This window comes from Seriola aureovittata, chromosome 20 (genome assembly GCF_021018895.1).
Source record: "Seriola aureovittata isolate HTS-2021-v1 ecotype China chromosome 20, ASM2101889v1, whole genome shotgun sequence".
Lineage (NCBI taxonomy): Eukaryota > Metazoa > Chordata > Actinopteri > Carangiformes > Carangidae > Seriola > Seriola aureovittata.
The window spans coordinates 10,321,127-10,341,852 of NC_079383.1; the positions used below are offsets into that span (position 1 = coordinate 10,321,127).

The 20,726-nt window shown below is 42.9% G+C and overlaps 1 protein-coding gene across 3 annotated transcripts in view; it reads left to right on the forward strand.

Moving 5' to 3' along the window:
- Positions 1–20,726, forward strand: part of zfhx4 (zinc finger homeobox 4) — a 95,561-nt gene that overhangs the window by 50,628 nt on the left and 24,207 nt on the right. For all 3 annotated transcript variants that reach the window (XM_056363973.1, XM_056363974.1, XM_056363972.1), the window contains exon 6: positions 5,340–5,574. In XM_056363973.1, the coding sequence (XP_056219948.1) occupies positions 5,340–5,574 (235 nt within the window). The remainder of the gene's footprint in view (positions 1–5,339; positions 5,575–20,726) is intronic.

Below are 20,726 nucleotides of genomic sequence, written 5' to 3' on the forward strand. Positions count from 1 at the left end.
CCCTATCACTATTACGTCCTCATTTTTTTCTGCTGACAAACAGCAAAGAGGAATAAAGAAGGAAATGGAGTGAAAAAAGAGAGAAAGAACAAGTTGAAGGGATGGAGAGAAAAGAGAGAGAGACAGCACAGAAGTGGAGAAAAGCAGCAGAAAGCTAGTATGAAAGACTCATTGTGATAATTCATTTATTTTGCTTGGCGGCCATTATGCGATGGATACTTATTATTATTGGGTGACCTAAGCTAAGCTCGCCCACAGGCCCTGCACCTCATGGACAGGCCTCAGAGCTGTGATCTTATATGACTGCCAGCAGGCAGAGCCGCGAGAAACAGGAGAGGCAATTTATCTCAAGGAAATATTTTTCTTTGCATTTATGAAAGTGAGCGCCTTGGTAGTAAAGAAAGGAAAGACAACCATCAGGAAAGAAAAGAAGGTCAGATGGATTGGGGGGATTTTTTTTCTGGGGTTGTTTTGTGTCTCCAGCATCTTTAGATCACACACAGTGGCCTGTAGGAGTGAGAGAGGGAAAGAGAAAAGCGGCAGATGTGCATTGTGTGTGTGTGTGTGTGTGTGTATATTTGTGTATTTGGAATGTGCACTCAGCAGTTTTTGTATGTGGATCTATTTGCATATTTGTTTTTGTGCGTGTGCAGCACTGAATCTGTCTCCCTATACACTACATTTGCTGCTCTCTTTATCTGTGGAAGCGAGGTGGCACATACCTGGGCCCTCAGCATCTCTTTTCAGCAGTGCAGTCTGCCAGCAAATCCATTGGCAGTGATCTTGCGTTACATCTATGTCTTGGGGGCTGAGCGTCGGTTAGCAGTAACATGTGTTAGGGAGGTGGTAGCACTGATGGAATTCTACACTTGGCAGCCTTCCAGGCAGCACTGGTATGTGTTTAAAATACTTTCAAGGAACAAAACACGCTTTTGTTGTTTTCTGGGCCAAGTGGGGCTGTTTTTGTCTCCGATGGCCCCCAGGGGCCCATGGGGATAGCACCGGAAGCTGGTGACGTTCCACAAAGAAGGTATACCCAACAACAAGCTCCCCGCTTCCCCTAAAAACACTGATGAAAGGAGATAAAGGGTTTTCATTTTCACAAGGTGTGGGTCACACATTTGTATGTATGCACATACTCTCAGTGGACACAAACAGGAACAGACCAATTCTTTACGTATATAAAACACGTACACACATGCCCTGACACACACATAGTGGTTATTAAGGAATAGCTGCAGTGGCAGAGGGTTCTTATTTTCAGTATGTGTTCATTAGCTGCCTGGTTTTACACTTAATGACAGGAAAGAGACATGTTTGTACTGAATACCCTAATTTGTCATTTGGTTTATGGAGGAAAACACAACCCCACTACTTTGCGCTGCTTTCGAAATATTTTTGTCATGTTACAAGTGTACACACACATCACAATCAGGCAAAGACAAAAATAATGCATGATTGAAATTGTTGAAAGACACAAAAGCACACTTGTGAGGTAAAATAAGAAAAAATGTGTAGTCAAAATTACTGATGCATGAACACACCAAACACACATACAGTAAGAAGGAAAAAAACATGAAGCGCTGAAATTATACCCACACCCACCCGTGCACACACACACTTACTTACATGTACATGCACCAAAAGATAAAAGAAGTTGTGAGAAGATGTCTTTTGCCTTGCCTTATTAAGAATTCAGTTAATGAGGCAGCTTTGTCACCACAGATAGAACAAATGAATATGAGACAGCAGTGCTGCTATATTCTCCACAAATCCAGGGAGCGAGCGAAGGGGAGGTGTGTGCGTTTGTGTTTATGTGTGTGTGTGAGAAAGGTGTTTTGTAAACATCTCATTCTGCATAATGAATGCAGTCCTCTGTCATCCTCACCCACACACACACACACACACACACACACACACACACACAGCGGCAGCAGCAGCAGCAGCAGCAAACCGCTACACAAGGGAGCTCCCCTTACCTGTCAAATTGACTCTCCTCCCCTATCCTCAATACAAGTCCCAGTGTGTGTGTGTGTGTATGTCATCAACAGGGCTGACAATCTTGTGTTTTTGACAGGTAAACAGGAAGTCCTCACTGTCATAATTTCCATTTTGTGTGTATGGGGGTGTGTGTGCACCTCCTCCACCATCCAGAGATGTCTGTGCCATGTTTAGGTCCACCCAGGGAGTGCTGTTTAGCTGATTTTGATTGGCCCACAGGGAGTGTTAGCTTATTTTGTTGTTTGCCAAACACTAATCCCCAACAATTAACCACCAGGCACTCTGGAGAGGTGCCATATTGACAGGGATGTGCCTTCCTCCTGTTCCGCACACACAACACACACACACAGAGACACTCATATAACAGAAATGTATGTACAGCACATATACACACGCACAAATCAGCTGCAGCATAAATTACATACACGTTTCAAGCAGACACACACAGGCGCAAACCCAGGAGCAGGAACAGTGTGTTTGTGTGTTTGAATATGCATTACACAGCCCACGCCTGGCAGGAGTCAAAGTGCTCCTTTAAAAGTTCATAAATCATGGATGTTCTGGCCTGTGATCACCAGACCGCCTGCATTTCAGGCCTGCAGAGTGCCAGAGAGCGACAGACAGCCTCTAGTTTAGGTCTTAAACAAACCCTCTGGAATGTGCTGATGGGGAGAGAATTAATATTAGGTCTAAACCTATCTGGCAGCCCAGTTCAACCCCAAGTATATCATTCAGCTACTCTTAGCTGAAGCCTCATATCCTAAAAACAAATAGAATCTCAGAAGTTGAGAGATTGAAGGATGTGCAGCATTTTAGGGCACCGCTGATTTAAATCAAAATTTTAATTTCAACCCAGTACATTTACCAAAATTACCATTAGGAGCTACGGGAAACTATTTAGTATGATTCTAGTGAAACCCCTCTCCTGATAGGACTCACAACTATCTTGTCTGTCTTGACTCCACAGAACATGTTTGCTTACAAAACACACACTTTGCCTTATTCCCAATAAGCTTTTCTTCTGCTGTTGATGTAGTACTGAAGCTTGTCACAGAAGGAAAGAACGGCCTTAGTTTTTCATTCAATTCTAAATCATTTCTTTTTAGTTTCCATTCAGTTCTGAGAAGCTTCCGTTTTCTATCTAGACACGACTGAATTGAAAAAGAACAACTATCACACAGCAGTATCAAGTATCCTTGTTTTTATGTTGTAATATTGATTACAGAATGAATGCTATTGAGGACGTATGTTAATATAAGGGCTTTTGTGTATGGTGTATAGAAAAACAAGATGATTGGTAACATTTCAATAGACAAGTTTATATATTTTTAATGAAAAGACATGAACTAAAACTTTCTTCTGTCTGCATATTTGTGTGCACTGAATGCATGTTTGCTTCCATGAGCACACGTGTGTGTGTGTGTGTGTGTGTGTGTGTGTGTGTGGTTTCCACGGTAAAGCTCAGCAGCTCAGTTCTCCTGCAAGGGAGGGAGAGGAAGAAAGAAAAGAACCAAAGAAAGAGAGAGAGAGAGAGAGAGAGAGAAAGAGAGAGAAGGAGCAAGGGAGGCCTCCTTTCACAGAGAAACAAAGATAGCTGTAATTAATGGCCCTGAGCCCTGGACTAGAGGAGCTTTCTTCTGACAACTCTGACTTAATTAAAACTTAAGACTTCTGAAAGGGCCTCTGACTGCGAGGGGACGTCCCACCGTCTTGTGAGAAAAACCTCGTAAGATTTCCTACAAAAGAAAGAAAGAGGGAGAGACAGAGAGAAAAGATGTGTTAGCGGCTGTAGCTATGTTGCTAATCCCTGTTTGTCAAAAGAGGAAGGGGGGGGATAAGAACTCACACACCTGCAGCTAACTGTGCCCCCACCCCCAGAACACACAGACACACACACACACACACACACACACACACACACACACACACACACCTCCCACACATACATTTTTCCAATCTCTCTCTTCCTGCTCCATATAACTTGATGTAACAATGCTCGGGAGAAAATATTACCTTGCTAACTTGCTTCAGGAGTGAAACATCTACCTATAGGAGCCATGAGAGACAATGTAGGGTTAGTACACACACACACACGCCATTATATGTATTAATTCATGCTTAGAACTCTGCACCTGTTTCTCACATAGCTGTATGAATAAATCTTAACAAAGCATAAACTAACCTTCGTGAACTACCTCTGTGTCTCTGTCTCTTTGCCTTGCTCTCTTTTCCTCTCTGTGTCTTTCTCTCTCTCTCTCCCTCCCCTCCCTTCACAGAGGATCAGATAATAAAAGCTTGGCCTGGTCTTTTGTTTTTGTGCATTGTTCATTAGCCCGGCAGCAACAACAGAGGCACACTTGATATGCTTGGTTTGACTGGGTGTATGGGAGTAGGGCAAGGTGGGATGGGGGGGTGTGCTAGTGTGTGTGTGTGTGTGTGTGTGTGTGTGTGTGTGTGTGGGTGTGTGGGTGTGTGTGTTTGTGTGCACGCACACACTGGGACAGGGCAAGAGGTAGGGGGTAGCTTTGCATGGCTGCAATGCCATTAAAGAGGCAACTGGAAATTAAGGGCTTGCAACTGACAGCAGACTTTGAATGAGAAACCCCTGCAGCTGCCAACAATGAGGGGAGCTGGACAATGTGCATGTTAAAGACAAAAACAGTGTTCTGAACTCAACCCCTTATCTGACTTTCTCTGTTTACGTCACCTAAAACATATCCAGTTAATTTGAAGTGGTGTGTAGTGTCTAAACTAAACACAACTACTTAAAACTTAATTTGTTACTGTATTAATAGTTTCCTCTGTTTAGAAGTAACAAATAAGATAAAGTTTGTCTATAGTATTTAACTGTTCACGATCTTGCTTTTATTTCTCTGTTTATAGTTTCGGTATTTGAAGTGCCATAGTTTTTGTGGTTGCAGTAGATTTGTGTAGAAGTTAGATTTTCAGGAACCTTGCTCTCTAGCAAACATATTGTGGAAAATAATGGGCCAAGTGATTGAGATGTTGCCCACTGACATTCTGCTGGCTTGTTTGAAGCCAGAGAAATGGGATTTCTGGATGTTGGATTTTTGGAACCAAACTGGAAGCAGAGTGGAAGGAAGGATTTTATAGCCATAAAGTGCAAAAGACTAAGACTAATTTTGCAGACAAGCCTTACTTGTTGCATTGAAATTCGTCTATATTTGTAATATAACAATTATTGAAAACACCATACTTGCCATAATGGAAATGCTTAGGAGAAATTGAAGTGGCTGTTACAGCTTCATCCTGACTTGGCCATGGGATGCCCTGTACATGAACACCATCTAACATCTGCACTCTTCTCTGTTCCACAGCACTTGCAGAAGCTGGACAGTGCGTACAGCCCGGAGTCGTGTGTCTACTACTGCACACTGTGCGACTACTCCACTAAGGCCCGCCTCAACCTGGTGCAGCACGCTCGCTCAGCTCGCCACCAGCAGAATGAAGGACTGAGGAAACTCCAGCTGCACCAGCAAGGCCTGGGAGGAGACGAGGATGGACTGAGCCTGCACGAGCTGTTCAACGTCAAGGAGTGCCTCTCCAGCCAAGGTCTGTGTTTCTTTAACCCGCTCTGTCTGTTTGCTTAAGTTGTTGATTTGAGTTTTTTTTTTTTTTTTGTTATTTTTAAGGCTATTTTTGGGTGTTGTTCATGTTTCACATTATTTCCTGTCTCTTTTTCTTGGTGCTATACACAAATCCCCTGACGTTTTTTATTACCTATTTGCTTGTGTTTTTTTTTATTCTGGTTTTAGCTAAATGCTGACGTCAGCTGTGCAGTGGTCACTTTTCTTCATTTGAAGTCAGATCCATCTTTCTTTACTCCTCCCATCTCTTTTTATTTTTTTCTTGCACCACCCCCTCTTTCTTCTGTCAAACTTCACTCCCTCCTTCCTTCGGCCTTCATATCCAGATCACGTCTTTCGATACAGACCCGTCCATTCCTCCTAATCTCTCCAAAATGAGCATACTGTTCCTATTAGGCTGCCGCGCTTATATCTTCAACACACACACACACGCACCAACACACACACTCTGTCCCGTGCACAGGGACATCCCAGGCAGGCGAGCAGTCAGCTTATGAAATTTCACCTTGGGAGGATCTCATAGTGAAAAGGCCTGTACACACATATGTTATTCACACACACACACACACACGCACACACACACGTATGCTACGGCTACACAGTCTCTCCCTGGAGTGAGCTTTCATTTCCTTTCTCATGACCAAAGCAATTTGGCTTTCATTTAAGAGTCTCCGTCCTGCCAGCAGCTAATAAGTGTAACAGAACTGTAAAACATTCAGAGAGACAAAAAAAAAAAAAAAAAAGAAAAAAAAGAAAAGATTAATCGTTTTTCTTTGAGCGGGGGTTGGATGGTTGGTGAGGGGTTGCAGGGTGTAAGGGGAGGGGGCTGCGCTGTAATTTAAACCAGAAGACGGAGAGTCAGGGTCCATTATTTAGTCATCCCTATGTTAATGCTGCTGGGAGAAAATGAGTGCTTAACTTGTTTTTGCTTTGCTTGACCTGAAGGAGCGGGTGGGGTGGAGGGGGGGTAACACATTTTGATTAGCATTCCAGCATAGCATTAGTCCATGCATCCATCTGTGTGTGTGTGTGCGTGTCAGTGTGTTTGTGTGTGCATTTCTACATGAATCCATGCTCTCCAAAGTGTCCTGTTTATACTGTACATGTACTCCCAGAAGAGATGGGGGCCCAGCGCTTAGAAACATATGTGAATCTGAACACACACACACACACATACACACACACTCACATACACACATGCATGACCAGAAGAAGAGCTCCCAATACTGAAATGGAGACTGTTGCCGGTGTACGTTTGGTTTTAATTACACATGGATCAAAGTTTCGGTGAGATTTGGGGTGCAGCAGAAGAAAAGCATGCTTAGATAAATCATTACCACCACCTCCCACCCCCCACCCAAACCCACCCCCACCCCACACACACACACAAACACACTTCTCTCTTTCTCCTCTCCTGCTCTTTTTGTATCTTTCTCTCTCTCTCTCTCCTTTTTTGTCCCGCTGATTCCATCTCCCACTCTCTCCTGCTCCTGTCCGTTTTTTCATCAAAAACACAAGCACGGCTTCAAGCCTTTTTTTTTTTTTTCCTTCCTGTCCTTTTTACATCTCAAACCAGTGAGCACAACCAGGTTTTAAAACTGTCAAAAGCAATATTCACCCACTGCACCTATTTCAAATGTTCCACTCTTAAAACACACCATATTTGTTGCTCAGGCTCATTTTATACCTTGGCTTTGATGCCACATGGTGAATTTCCATGAGGAAGCTAGTGCAAAGCTTAAGCGGACGCTGGCAAAGTCCAAAATGTTAAGCCACTTTTTTGGATGCCCTCCTTTTGCCCACTCTATATAATTTTTTGTGAACAACAGTATTCTTTCACAGGGTACATGGTAAATGTTTCAAAGGAGTTTCTTGTAGACTGTACACATTTGGCAGGTGTAGGCAGAGAGTCGAGAAAGAGTGTGTCAACTCCGGATCAAACTCTGAAAGTTAATGTAATAAATAGAGGTTGTAGTCTTGTTCTACAGGTTTGAAGACGATAGATCTGTTGTGTTTTTCTTTTTTGTGGTATTTTTTTCAGCTGACCCCTCCACGTTTTGGATTACTCAACAGCACATGCTAGGTTATGTTATAAGGAAGAAAATGTATTTTCTATACATATATAGCCGCTGCAGGCTCCTTTAGTGATAGATGATGTGAATACTTTCACCGATGGAAAAGGCTCTATAGTAGGCAACATTTCCAGCCAGTGTTCAGTTTAAGGACCCTCTGTTTGTGTGTACGTGCATGTATGCATGCTGTTAGTTTTCTGGGGCTACAACTCCTGACTCGAGCACTTTCTGTTCATTAGAGACTGGTATGAAAAAGATTAATTTAAGTGCTGACCGGTATCTTTCTCTTAAAGCCTGGGACCTGGCACAGAGCCAGATAATTATAGGCCCATTTGGGAATAAGAGTTCTAATGCTCTGGACTTTATGTACATGTGAATGGCTTTCATTAAACAATTTTGATGCTGATTTTATGGCCTAATTAAGGATACAGTATTGCAGAGACGCACCATAAGGGTATAGGTGTTTTGAACAAAGACAGGAGTGTTCAAACAACACCTCTGCTGGACTGCATTATGTGCATGTTGATGCATGTGTTTGGTGGTGCATGTTTATTTGAGAAACTTTCACTCTTTGTTATCCATCTGAGTCTGTAATTCCCCGAACCTGGGCCCAAGCGTCTCATCTTTTACACCATGTAAATGCCATTGTGAAGTGAAAATGAAGTGTGTGTGTGTGTGTGTGTGTGTGTGTGCGTGTTGCTTCTCTGCTAGGCAGTAACTCTCACTGACTGTACAGCACAAACTTTTTACCCTGATCTTTCAGCTGTGTCCTTCAGAAACAAAAAGCCCACTGTGCCCACATTGCTGAGATAAATTGTCTCTCCCTGTGTACAATTAGAAGTGTTAAAGAAAATTGAGTTGAGTTTTTGAGTTTGCATCAGAAGAGCAAGCATAAATGAATTGCCTCTCAACATGGAGGACTCGGAGGCCATTTTGCTTTGAGGGTCGTCCAAAAGTTGTTAGAGAAATTAGATTTTTTGTGCCCTTCTCTGTTCTATAATGAAGTTACACCCTGAATAGAGCTGCTTAGTAAAATTCGGGAAGAAAAAGAAAAATATGACAGTTTGCGAGTCATGGGTATTCCATCATCGATTTTATAATTTGAACAATTTGTTTAGCTGGATTTTTGGAGACATTAACGGTCTCTGAAGTTTAGTCGTTATCATGATTTTTCTCCCTCTGATTGTTTCTCTGTTGCCATCTCTGTCTCAAGCATTTGACCATTTGTTTAGCCATGAAGAGCACGGTGGGGAGGTGTGTGTGTGTGAGTGTGTGTGTTTGTGTGTGTGTGTGTGTGTGTGTGTGCACGAGTGTGTTTCTCTATGTGTGTATCCTTGCCCATTAGCCCTGTGCTCCATCATGTGTAAAGCTCCTTGTATGCCAGACGAAGCAGAAACACTAGGGCCTTTTCTGCATACTTTACTTTCTGTCATTTTTCCCCTTTCATTCCCTCTGTCCCTCACAAAAAGGAAAGGGAGATGGGATCTTATGGAGGTAATTATTTCTGAGAGCCCAGCCTGTCATCCATCCCTGCACCACCCCCCCACCCACACATCTCCATCCCTCTAAACACCCCCACCGCCACCACCCAACATGCATTAAAGAGGGAGGGAGAAGACCCTCTTTGTCTGAGTCCCCCTTTTAAACAAAAGACCTCTTAGACTTAGACTTAGAGAGACCAATAACACTTTTATCATGTGCATATGGGTGTATGTGTATGTATATGTGAGTGTGTGCATGTGTGTATCCAAAGCCATTTGTTTTCTCTGAGTGATAAGGCTCTGGGACATTTTTGATCCTAGCCAAATTAGTGTAGCTGTGCAACCCTTTTACATAGCAGCTGTAGGCTAAAAACTTAGCCTAATGGACACTTATCATCCCTATATGTGCTTGTATATGGATGTATGTGTGCATGTTTGTGTGTGTGTGTGTGTGTGTGTGTGTGTGCGTGTGTGTGTGTGCACGTCCAACAGGAAGTGATGTAATATGGGCAGAGAGCAAGTGTGCCATCTTGCTTGTTTCCAAGCCCGCTGACATTCCCTGTTTCCAAATTTACCAAACCCAAACTGTGTCTGAACGGAGTCAAAGAACCAAAAACACAGAAAACAATCATTCACTTTTCAATGTGGGAAAGGGCTTTGCCTTTTCCTGAGGAGCATTTCGATGTGATGACACCAAGGCATCTTTTGAGGTATTAGGTTTTCCCTCCTCCCTCACTTTCACTCCTTCATCTTGTCCTTTTTTTCCTCTGGGTGGTGGCGGTGGTTTTGCCATTCCAGCGGTTCTCTACTTTTTTCAAGAAGGTCTCTCCTCAGACAGAAGTCTATTTCAAGGGTTTGTCTCAGTAATTTGTGGCCATTACATAAACATTCATGGATGGCCGGAGGAGTGAGGGAAAGGATGCAACACACACCCAGATCTAGCTAACCACCAGAGTTAGCACAGTGGTGGCCATTTTCATTTTCAAGTCAGTATATCCGCAATAGGTGAGACCAGCTGACTGGCTCAACAAAGGACAGTTTTGTCCATTTTTAGTTACTGTGTTTGTGCTTCTCTTGCACATGCCATCCTTCTGATGCATTTATCCATTAGATATCTATGTTTAGAAGTGGCCTTAATAGGTTATAGCAACCGAATATATTGCATATTGATTTACTTACGTACGGCTAATTACCTACGGTTAAGAAATTATTTGTGACCTTTTCTTTCTTGTTGTGAAACAGGAAGTTACTTACATAAAAGGTAAAGTCTATGGATTTCAGTCAGGCGGGATCCATTCCTCGCATAATAAAATCTCGGAATGTTATTTTATGTGCCCAACATGCAGTTCTTGAGGAGAACTATTCTGATGAGAGTGATGTGATTTTACCCAAGAGGAGTTTTGTGAAGTATGTAGTTTTTTTTATTGCTGTGCAATTAGTTGGAGACAATACACTCGATTTTAAATCATTTGTCAAATCAAAATAAGACACATTCATATATGTATATTATTATATTTTCGGCAAGTAGCAATTTACCCCAAATTTCCCAAAACCATATTCTCTATGGCTGAGCGAGTAAAAGATGTGGTCATTTTTTGAATAATTCCATCCAAGCAAATTATAATTACTTTGCGGTCTGTGTGTGCACATAGAAAAAAAAGGGTAGCAGGCTGACTTGTGCCTCTGAAAAAAAAATGAGCTTCGTTCACCATAAACTATTTTTGAAATGGTGTGTCGGGGCGGTATGGGCTCAGGCCGATTGTTTTTCTTTGAGTTGAGCAGCTCTTTGGTGGAGGGGTATTACCCGAGCTAAATTGTTCCCTCATGTTTTCCGCCAAGGTTCTGTGCCCACCACACTGACAGTTATAATTTACAGAAATTGCACTGATTATCTGAATTAGCATACCTGACCAATGCCACATTAGTCTTATTTACAATACAAAGCCGTGGGGCTCTGAGGACGCATAGTAAATATGACTTAACCCTTTGAAGAGGGGCCTGGCGTCACAGGGCCAGGACGTCTTTCACGTCTGTGATATCACAAAGAGCTTCAGGCCCCGCTCCATATGGAGCTGAAAGCCACTGCAAGCTCCTGGAAAAGGAAGTGGTGGATGTAAAGTCCATATTGAAATCACAGGATTATTGCATGTTTTACCTCACTGTTTCTCTTTCCATATTTTTTCACTTCTCAGCTCTTGTCCCCTTCTCGTCTTGCCTTTTTTCTGCCTTCACTGCCCCCCACACCCCCACCCCTGCTCTTCTTTATTTTTCTTCTCCCTCACCTCCATTCTTTTCTCTCCTCGATACCCTCATACACCCTCTGTCCATTGACTCTTAACCACAGATGGACAAAACAATGGGCCATGTCACACAGCATTAAGACAAACAATCCGGTGATGGGAGGAGGGTTGTGTGGAGCCGGAGCCGCGGTAACCAGGCAATATGCTCGCTGGGTCCAGGCAGCCACTAATCTCAGACTGCATTGATACAATTCACAGATGGACATTTAAGGCAGCCTTTATGCACACAAACTCACACAAAGGAAAAAAGCAGAAACATTACGTTAGGAGATAGTATTGTCAGGTAGAATTTTTTGCCATTCCCTGCAGCAGCTACTTCATCCATCAATGAGAGGTATGGAACTGATAGCAGCTATTGATTACCTATAGCCAAGGCTAATCGTCACTACCTGGAGGAAGCTGTGCAGCTATAGCAGCTGTCAGTGGCTTGTCGTATGTGTGTGCGTGAGCCTCCAGCAGTTCAGTGCCAATAGCTGCTCCTCTCCAATGTTTTCTTACAGAAGACAAATTGCCTAAAACCAAAACAGCATATGTGAAAAAAAAAAAAAAAAAACTCTGGACATTTCGTCTCTTTCCTGAATAACTGAAATGTATGTTTTGTCTGCCCAGGAAAACACTGAGAAACATGCTAACTTTCACCTCCCCACCTATGTGAATAAAACCCATCTCCCTCTCTCTGCCTTTCTTCATCTCCCTAATAGGAAATTTGAGCACACTGTGTGAGATTAAAGCAGAGAATCAATGCCTTGTGAGCAATCATTTCCAGACAAATCTCTTTCATCTTTTCTCTCCCCCCTCCCTCGTTCCCTCGTTCGTTTTCTCTCCCACCTCCTAATGCTAACAGGGGGTCCCGTGTCATGACATCCCTTTTGCTTTTATCATGTCCTAATAACGTTCTGAAAATTGAGAGAGAAAGAGGAATGTGACAGAGAGGAAAAAGGATGCTGGGAAAAAAAGAACAAGAAATGGATAGACTTATAAAAATCCATTGAATGAGCTTGGGTCTCGATTTGTGCTTTGATGTGGATGTCTTTGTGCAAATTATACAAATATGCCCACTGCTTTAGTTATCGTGAAGCTCGTCATAAGATGCCATCTCCCTTTGCCATTTTTTTTGAAGGATAGAAGGTAAGAAGGACGACTGACAAGTTCATTTAGGGGCAATAAAAATATGCATTTTATAACATTTAGGTGACTGAAAAAAGAGGCAAAAAGATGGTGAACAGAAGGTGTTGTTTTGTTAAAGTGCACTTTGCAAAACATAGCCTGTACAGCGCAGTTAAATAAAATAGAAAACAAAGAGAATTTAAGGTATATGCAGAAAAGACACTGGTGTTTCTGCTTGGTTGGGTCCACAAGATGCTTTACCCACGATTGCACACAGGGCTAATGGGCAAGGATACATACACACACACACACACACACACACACACACACACACACACACACACAACACACCTTGGCCAGGCCTTTGTTTCCAAAGCAGGTTAATGGAGAGTGAGGAGGAGGAGCGTTGCAATTTTCTGCTCTTTAGGCGCCAGAGAATTCTCTCCAGTGTAAGAGAGACCAGACTCTCAGCGTAATAGGCATTTTACACCCTCATCACCCCTTGCACACAAACACACACACACGCAAACATGAACACACACTCACCAGAAACGGGTGGGAGTGTAATAGGCATTCTATGGTGTGTATTGCCGGTCCCCAGAGTGCCAGTAAGTGTTAGACATGCATAGAGTTGGCAATGAGACAATCAGCATGCTGAAATTGAAACCTTGTCTGGAGTCACACAGGAGGGGAGGAAGAGGAGCGGAGCTGGGGTTGGGGTTGGGGGAGGTGGGGGGGTTGTGGGGTTTGGAGAGGAGAGGAGAGGAGCAAGGAGAAGATTAAATAAAATGAGCAGAGGAGCAGCGATGGGAGCACAGATGGCAGGAGAGAAGAGGATGAGGAAGTGGAATAAGAAGAGAGACGAGACAGAGGGAGAGGAAATAGGAACTGATGTTTGTTTAATTGCCTCATAAGTGATGACACAGATAATTATGTCGAAAAAAGAGATGTTCCTCTTAGGCAGGGCCAATGAGCAGCTGTATCTGTTTTTGTGCGTGTGTATGTGTGTGTGTCGCCCTGTCTCTCCCTATAGCCCCATCAACTGTCCCCTCCAGCCACATCAACTATAGGACACCATTAAAGCCTTACGGTTTGTGTCATATCAAATCATTCAGCTTAATTACAGAAAAACACGCAAAAACACACACACACATACACACAGACACACAGGCTCACAAAGCACACACACTCACACAGATACACACACACACTCATCATTTGGAATCATTTTAATTACTCTGTAACATCCTTATTATTAATATCTCCGCTTCATATACCTGGGGATATGAAGACGAGAGCGTGTTCACCTATATTTCCTGTGTGTTTGCAGGCGTGTGTGTCCATGTGTGTGTAAGTGATGCTCCTTGACTTCATATCTAATTGTCTTTTTTAATGACAATACTCCACTGTGTGCTGGCTGTATGTAATGAGTCAGGGTGTGTCAAAGTGCAGGCCTGAGCTGTCTGCTTGAGTTAAGCTCTTCCCGTCTACTGTAGAAGCCTCCAGCGTACACACTTGCACACGCACATGTGGCACACACACTCGAAGAGACAGTATCAATGTGGGAGTTCCTGTATCTGACACGAGATTAAGAGGGCCAAGTGGAGGAACGTCGAAGAACTGCCCTGTTACATTTGCAAGAGGGGAAAAGGACCATCCTGTCACACACGCATGTGCACACACACACACACACACACACACACATGCAAGCATCCTGTGCTGTAAGTGAGCAGTAGCCTCCCTTGCATTATTCACAGTGGCCGAGTGATCGAAGCCTGGTTCAATAGCACTAAAGCGGCACATGCTGGAGAGATTTGTCTTACAAAACCTTGACACACACACAGGCGCACATATGCTCTCACACACATTGATTTTTGGTGGTGGGAATCTCCCAGGCTTTGGACGAAAGGCAGCGACGTGAGAGGGGTTTCCCCTGTCAGAGCAACCCCCTGACAGATGCACACATACACATCAGCACACTCTTTCTAAACCTTACACACACACACACACACACACACACACACACAGTGCATAGGCCGATACTGGAAGTACATCTTTAATTCTCTCAAAATGAGAAATGATGATGCTGAGGTCAGGCGATAGCATGAATAAGAAAATGAAAGAAAGAAATTGGAGATGGGAGACGCAGGATCTGCCTCTTAGATCTGATGGGGTTTCATTTACAGGAAGATGAGCTGATGGTAAAATTAAAAGCAAGAAAAAAAAGTCTAACTGATCATGTTTCTTTTTTGCTGACTCTCCTTTTTTTGCATTTTACCATCAGGGGGCTTTTTGCAAGCGAAGCGGAAAAAAAAATCACACATTGCCTGATATGTCATATCTTTCCACTGCAGTGTGTGTTTTTCTCACACAGGCGTGTTCAATTTGAAGCCTTCACATGATTTGAATGGCGATTTTTTTTTTTTTTTTTAACACATCACTCACTTCATTCAGTCTTCCTTTTTTCTTCAGAGCAGCACAAGCAGCCTGGCACATATCACCCCCTCTGGCATTTTTGACATATTAACATGTATCGACAAGCCAGCACTCTCATGCCTGTAAACACTGACGCACACATGCACACACCTTTGTCCCCTGAAGACATGTGATCAACCAGACCCAATCCCTTGTAATCATCTGGAACCCACACACACACACACATAGTTCCCCTTCAATCCCGGGTAATGGTTTGGGGCAGGGGGCTGAAGCGGGGGGCTTCTTTCCCTTAGCCCCAGTGTCTTAAGCTGCCATTGATTAAATGTTAACTGATATACTCAGCCCTGGCAATCTTGTTAGAGCTGGAGCAGGCAGGCAGCTAGACAGACAGTTTAGGACCTGCGTCCTCCTGATCAATAGCACAGATAAAGATTTCATCCATCAATGAGCTCCCAAAACAAAAGGTATCTGATACTTGATTAGGCCCGTGGGGACCCACACACACACACACGCACACATATATTTGAACATGAACACACACTCACATATTGCCACATGGGTTGAAGCACATGAAGAGATGACAAATACACACTCAGATCAGAAATAAATGCAGTGGGATAATAAAGATCTGTATTTAATTCTAAATAAGCATTCATTTCACACATGCACACACACACACACACACACACACACACACATACACGCACACACACACACATACGCACAGAATATTTTGTCTACAATAACACCTCCACCAACCATTCTGAACTCAATCAGTTCCACACCTAATGGTGTAATTACAACAGATGCATACACACACACACACTCATACACACACACACACTCACACACACACACACACACACACACACACACACACACACACACACACACAGACACACACACACACATATGCAGAGTCAAGTTTGCAGATAAGGCAGCCCTGACTTTTCCTGAATGAAGGTTAATTATCCTGTGTTAGTTCACTTAGGTGTGTGTATTTGTTTGTCCATGCAGGTTTATGTGCATCCTTTCTCAGTGGTATGTGTGTGTTACCTCAAATGCATGTGCATTTAGATCCTCAGAGCATGCCAAAGGCACCGCAAAACGGCTGAATCAATGTCCGGGCGACCACCACTGTTAAAGTGTATCAATAATGTTCCCCTATCTTCTTTCCCGGGTATTGTCACAGGGCGGTTTGAAAGTCCAAACCTAGCCACAATTAAAACTTAATTATAAATCAATATAGGGAGTCATTTGAATATTGATTTTTCTTTTTTCTTCAAATTGTTAACATACTCCCCACCCTGTCTACACTTTTCTCCTTTTTTTGTTACAACTTTAAAAAGAATCAATCCTTCCCTTTACAGTCATCAGAGAAGTACTTTGGCGTAATTGGAGCCAAAAACACAAAGGGATATCTTGATGAGGGTCGATACCCAGATGTGATCAGGGGGTAAAAAATTTTGCAGCCCCTAAAATTCTGATAGCTTTTCAAATGCACTTAATGATGCTTTGTGGCTGATCTCATTTTGGGGGTTTTTGGGTGACATTTGTTGTCACAATCCCAAAATGCATTTCCATAATTTTCACGGCTGACATTTCCTTTGATATGACACTGTATCACAGCGCACTCCAAAAAATGATATCAAAGCAACCCGGTAACCTGCATTTCATTTGATTAAATGATATCTTTGCTGTTTTATTTTCCAGCTCAGCCATTTTGAGGGGCTGTGAGATTTTCAAGTGGCGTGTCAGGGGCCGGGAGTCTAATGCATGGAAACATGGAGCTTTCTGTTTTCTGACGGCTAGCAGAGATAAGGTAGAGATATGGCTCTAGCACTGGCTCAAATCTAAAACAGATCCCGCTGGGAGGGTTGGGGGAGTTAAGAAAGTGAAGGAAAGGAGATGGGGGGAAAAGGGAGGGGTGGAGGTAGCAAGAAAAGGGAATATTGTCAATCCTCTAAGTGTCTGGCGGTGTCTCTCTTTCTTTCCCTCTTTCTCTCACTCGTTCTCTCCCCCACTCTCCCTCAGTAATCTGATTTATTCGAAGCATATGTGTGCTGCTCTGTCTTTGTCTGCTTCTATTAGGGCCAGTGGGGGCCCATATGACATTGTTTAGCCAGTAATGAAATGGACATTTTTTGCATGTTTTTGAGAAAGTCAGAGGAAAGCCAACACTCCTTATTTGTAACCGTCTGTGAATACCATCTCCAGGGCAGTTGCCCCAGGTCTGTGTATTCATATGGGTGTGTGTGTGTGTGTGTGTGTGTATGTGTGTGTGTGTGTGTTTGTCTGTTGCATGTGAACATATGTGCCCATGTATTACAGGTTCCATGTGGTCATTTTGTAGATGATTCTGAGCAACCTAATGAATATTTGGGTTTGAAGATATTTCTCTTTTTCTTCCGTGACTCTATTCTTCTTATGTTGAAGAGTCTTGCCGTCCTCCCTAACCTCAACACATAATAAAGCCCTGATGATGCACACATTTTTGTTTTGTACACTCTTCTATGGCAAAAGACATATTACATGGACTTATTGTCATTATATGAAATTGTTATGTGCTAATGGCAGCTATGAGGCGCTAAAGACTCAACTGAAGCCCCCCATCAATAAGGAATGTAGTCATAGAAAAGCATAGGAAATGAATAGAATGAATGGAAACCTGGAGTAATTTTTTGCCATGTTTCTTTATGTGTAATTCAAACAAACATGCTATTATCCTATCTGAGAGTAAGACATTGAATGCAGCATGCATACAAATCATATTAAAAATAAAAACTAGTAAACATAATTCTTTAAAATGAAGATTATTCAAGCTTCTGTTGTGCTAAATTTTATTTTTAGTAAATAAATTGGTGAAAACTACGACATGACTTTTTCTGATCTTCTAACTGTATTGTTATCTGTCCTTTCTATCTGCTCAGATCTTTTCCTTTGATTTCCATCCAGGATTACAGTCTTGTTTTTGGTGGCGCTGAAAGCAGATGGTTTTTATGCAGCTAAAAACGGGACAGTAGCCCAATAGGATAAAGATCTGTTTAAGCATTATCCATTTGGCCACTGCCCGTCACAGGCCTATTTTAAGCATAGACGTGCGCACACACACTACACACACACATACACACACACACACACACACAGACACAGCCATTCTCTTAAACCATGGCAGCCATTTTATTAGATTCCCTGTTTTCAGGCCTTGTATTAGTTCCCGAAAAATAAATAACCCTTGAATACATGACAAGGACCAGTCTGGTCAATTGGAAACTATATCTACCCTGCTGGTATCTTTGTTTACCAGTGTAGTGATGGATGGACAGATAGGGATAAATGAAGGCAAAGAGGAACAGATAGGATAGGTATATGGATGGATAGCTGTGTGAAAAGATATAAAAATAAATGGACAGATGGATAGATAGGTGGATAGACAAATGGATAGCTAGATAGACAGATGAATGCGTCGGTGAGATCTTGTTGGGCTGATAGAGTTGAGCAGGTATGCCGAGAAACAGCTGCTTTCTTCATTAGGTTCATCTATCGATCTCAGACCCTTGCTGTGTGTGTGTGTGTGTGTGTGTGTGTGTGTGTGTGTGTGTGTGTGTGTGTTTTTTTTTGAGGGAGAGAGAGGGGAAAGACAGCAGCCTCTGTAGATAAGTGCTGGTAATAGAACAGAATGAATTCTTATCACAGAGATGGGAAGGCCATTAACCCTCAGCTTCTAGTTCTCTCTGTGTCTGTGTCTGGTAGACTCTCTCTCTCTTTCTCTCTTTCTGTTTCTCCCTCCCACCTCCTTCATTCTGGACCTGACAGGGTCACGTTTGCGAGTGTGTGTGATATTTCCACTATGTGTGTGACTCTCCAAGAGGGTGTGCGTGTTTGTGTGCGTGTGTGTATGTGTGTGTGTGTGTGTTTTGCGGCTGCCGCTGTGCGGACTGCCCCATCGGCCAGATGTTTATAATCAGGGGCTAGATAAATATTGGACCGAGGAATCATAAAAGACCAGGAAAAACAGAAAATAGAGAAAGAGATGGGGGGAGATGAAACAGAGGAGAGGAATCTTCTTTTCAAATTATTCCTAAATCCCTCAGTAAGCTTGCCGTGCCGCCTCCTCAATTCACCTACTCAGCCTAAGGTGATTCAAACAGCCGAAATGCAATATGGCTGTTGTGTAAGATGCAGGTGTTTGTGAGTGCGTGTGTATGTTTGTGTGTATGTGTGTGGGTGTGTGTGTGTATGCACACTTGTGGAGGTGTACAGTAGGTGTGCTAGCCCATTGTATGAGACCAGGTGTTGCAGCAAATTTTTTTTTCCACTACTGAACCTTTTGAAGCCATACTTTTGTCCTGTGAAAACCTTTTGTATTTGCTATTAAAGAATCATTAGCATCATCCCCCCAAGTGTTCACAGCACCGAAAATGAAACCCCTCTTAACACAAAACAACAGTTTCTGTCTGCGCAGCAAGCAAGACACGCAAGCCTTTAATCTTGGCTATGTTTATTCATATGATTTTTTTTTTTTTTTTTTCAAAAGAGTAATAGGTGTTTTGTTGGTCGCCTGCAAGACAGCGAAGCGGGCAATTTGAGCGAAAGAAAATACAATGAAGTGTCTCAGGAAGTCGTAATTGACAACAACAAAGCAAATTTGGAGCTGCTGATACAAGCATTTTTATACAAAAGTCATTTTTTCAGCTTTTATTCTGTCAGTTCAACTTATTGACATTCACACCAGGAGCGTATTAAATGTGACAATCCTATTGTCTGGCTTTCAGAGTGAAACCTGAAACAATAGATATTTTTTGCTGGTGTAATAAGTTCTCATGTGTTTTAAGCAATAAATGGGTGGGTGTGGGTGGATTGGAGCGTGTGGATGGAAACACGTGTGTTTGCTTGTGCTGGTGTGTGTATTTACATGTTAGCATGTGGGCTGTGGACCTCTGTGCATGAAATACATTGAACGCTGTGTGGGAGTAAATGTGTGTTATGTGCAGAGGGTTTCATGTGTAGGTGTGTGTGAGCATGTGCGGGTGTGTGTGTGTGCGTGTGTGTCAGTTATTCCCAGGCCCTGTGCAGGAGCTGTAGCCCCTCTCCGCTGGGTTGATGTTTAGTATTTTAGACATGCTACATTAACAACATCTGGTTAAGATCTAAATGCTTGTTAAACGCACTGAAATTCGGGGGGAAAGGTACAGGGAGAACGAGGGGAGAGAGGGGGGATAAAGAGGGAGACTAGGGTAAATAAAGATTTGAGGGTGAGAGAACAGGAGGGAGGGAGATCAGTAAGTCTGTAAGGTTATTACTCTGGCAGTATTACCACTGGCCCTTGACTGTGTGTGTGTGCGTGTGTGCACATGGCTGTGACTGTGTGGGATGGTGTAATGTTTCAAAGCTTTCCCCTTTAAAACCTACAGGCCAAACTAGAGCCACGCGCGCGGCGCAGGAATGTGACATCACAGGGCCCCTATTGCTCATATACACTTGCACACATGCAAACATGGTCTCACAGGGGACATGACCAGAGTTGTAAGAAGAAATCATCATCAACATCATGGCTAAGTGGTGGAGACATGGCAGTCATGGGTGTTACGCAAAACATTAAGGCTGCATTATTACCACAGAGATACCGGACATAGAGCATATCTAGTCTTTATTATTGTTTCTAGTTCATATGACACAACAGTACTGATAATAGCATACAGAGTCATAACAGCTATATAG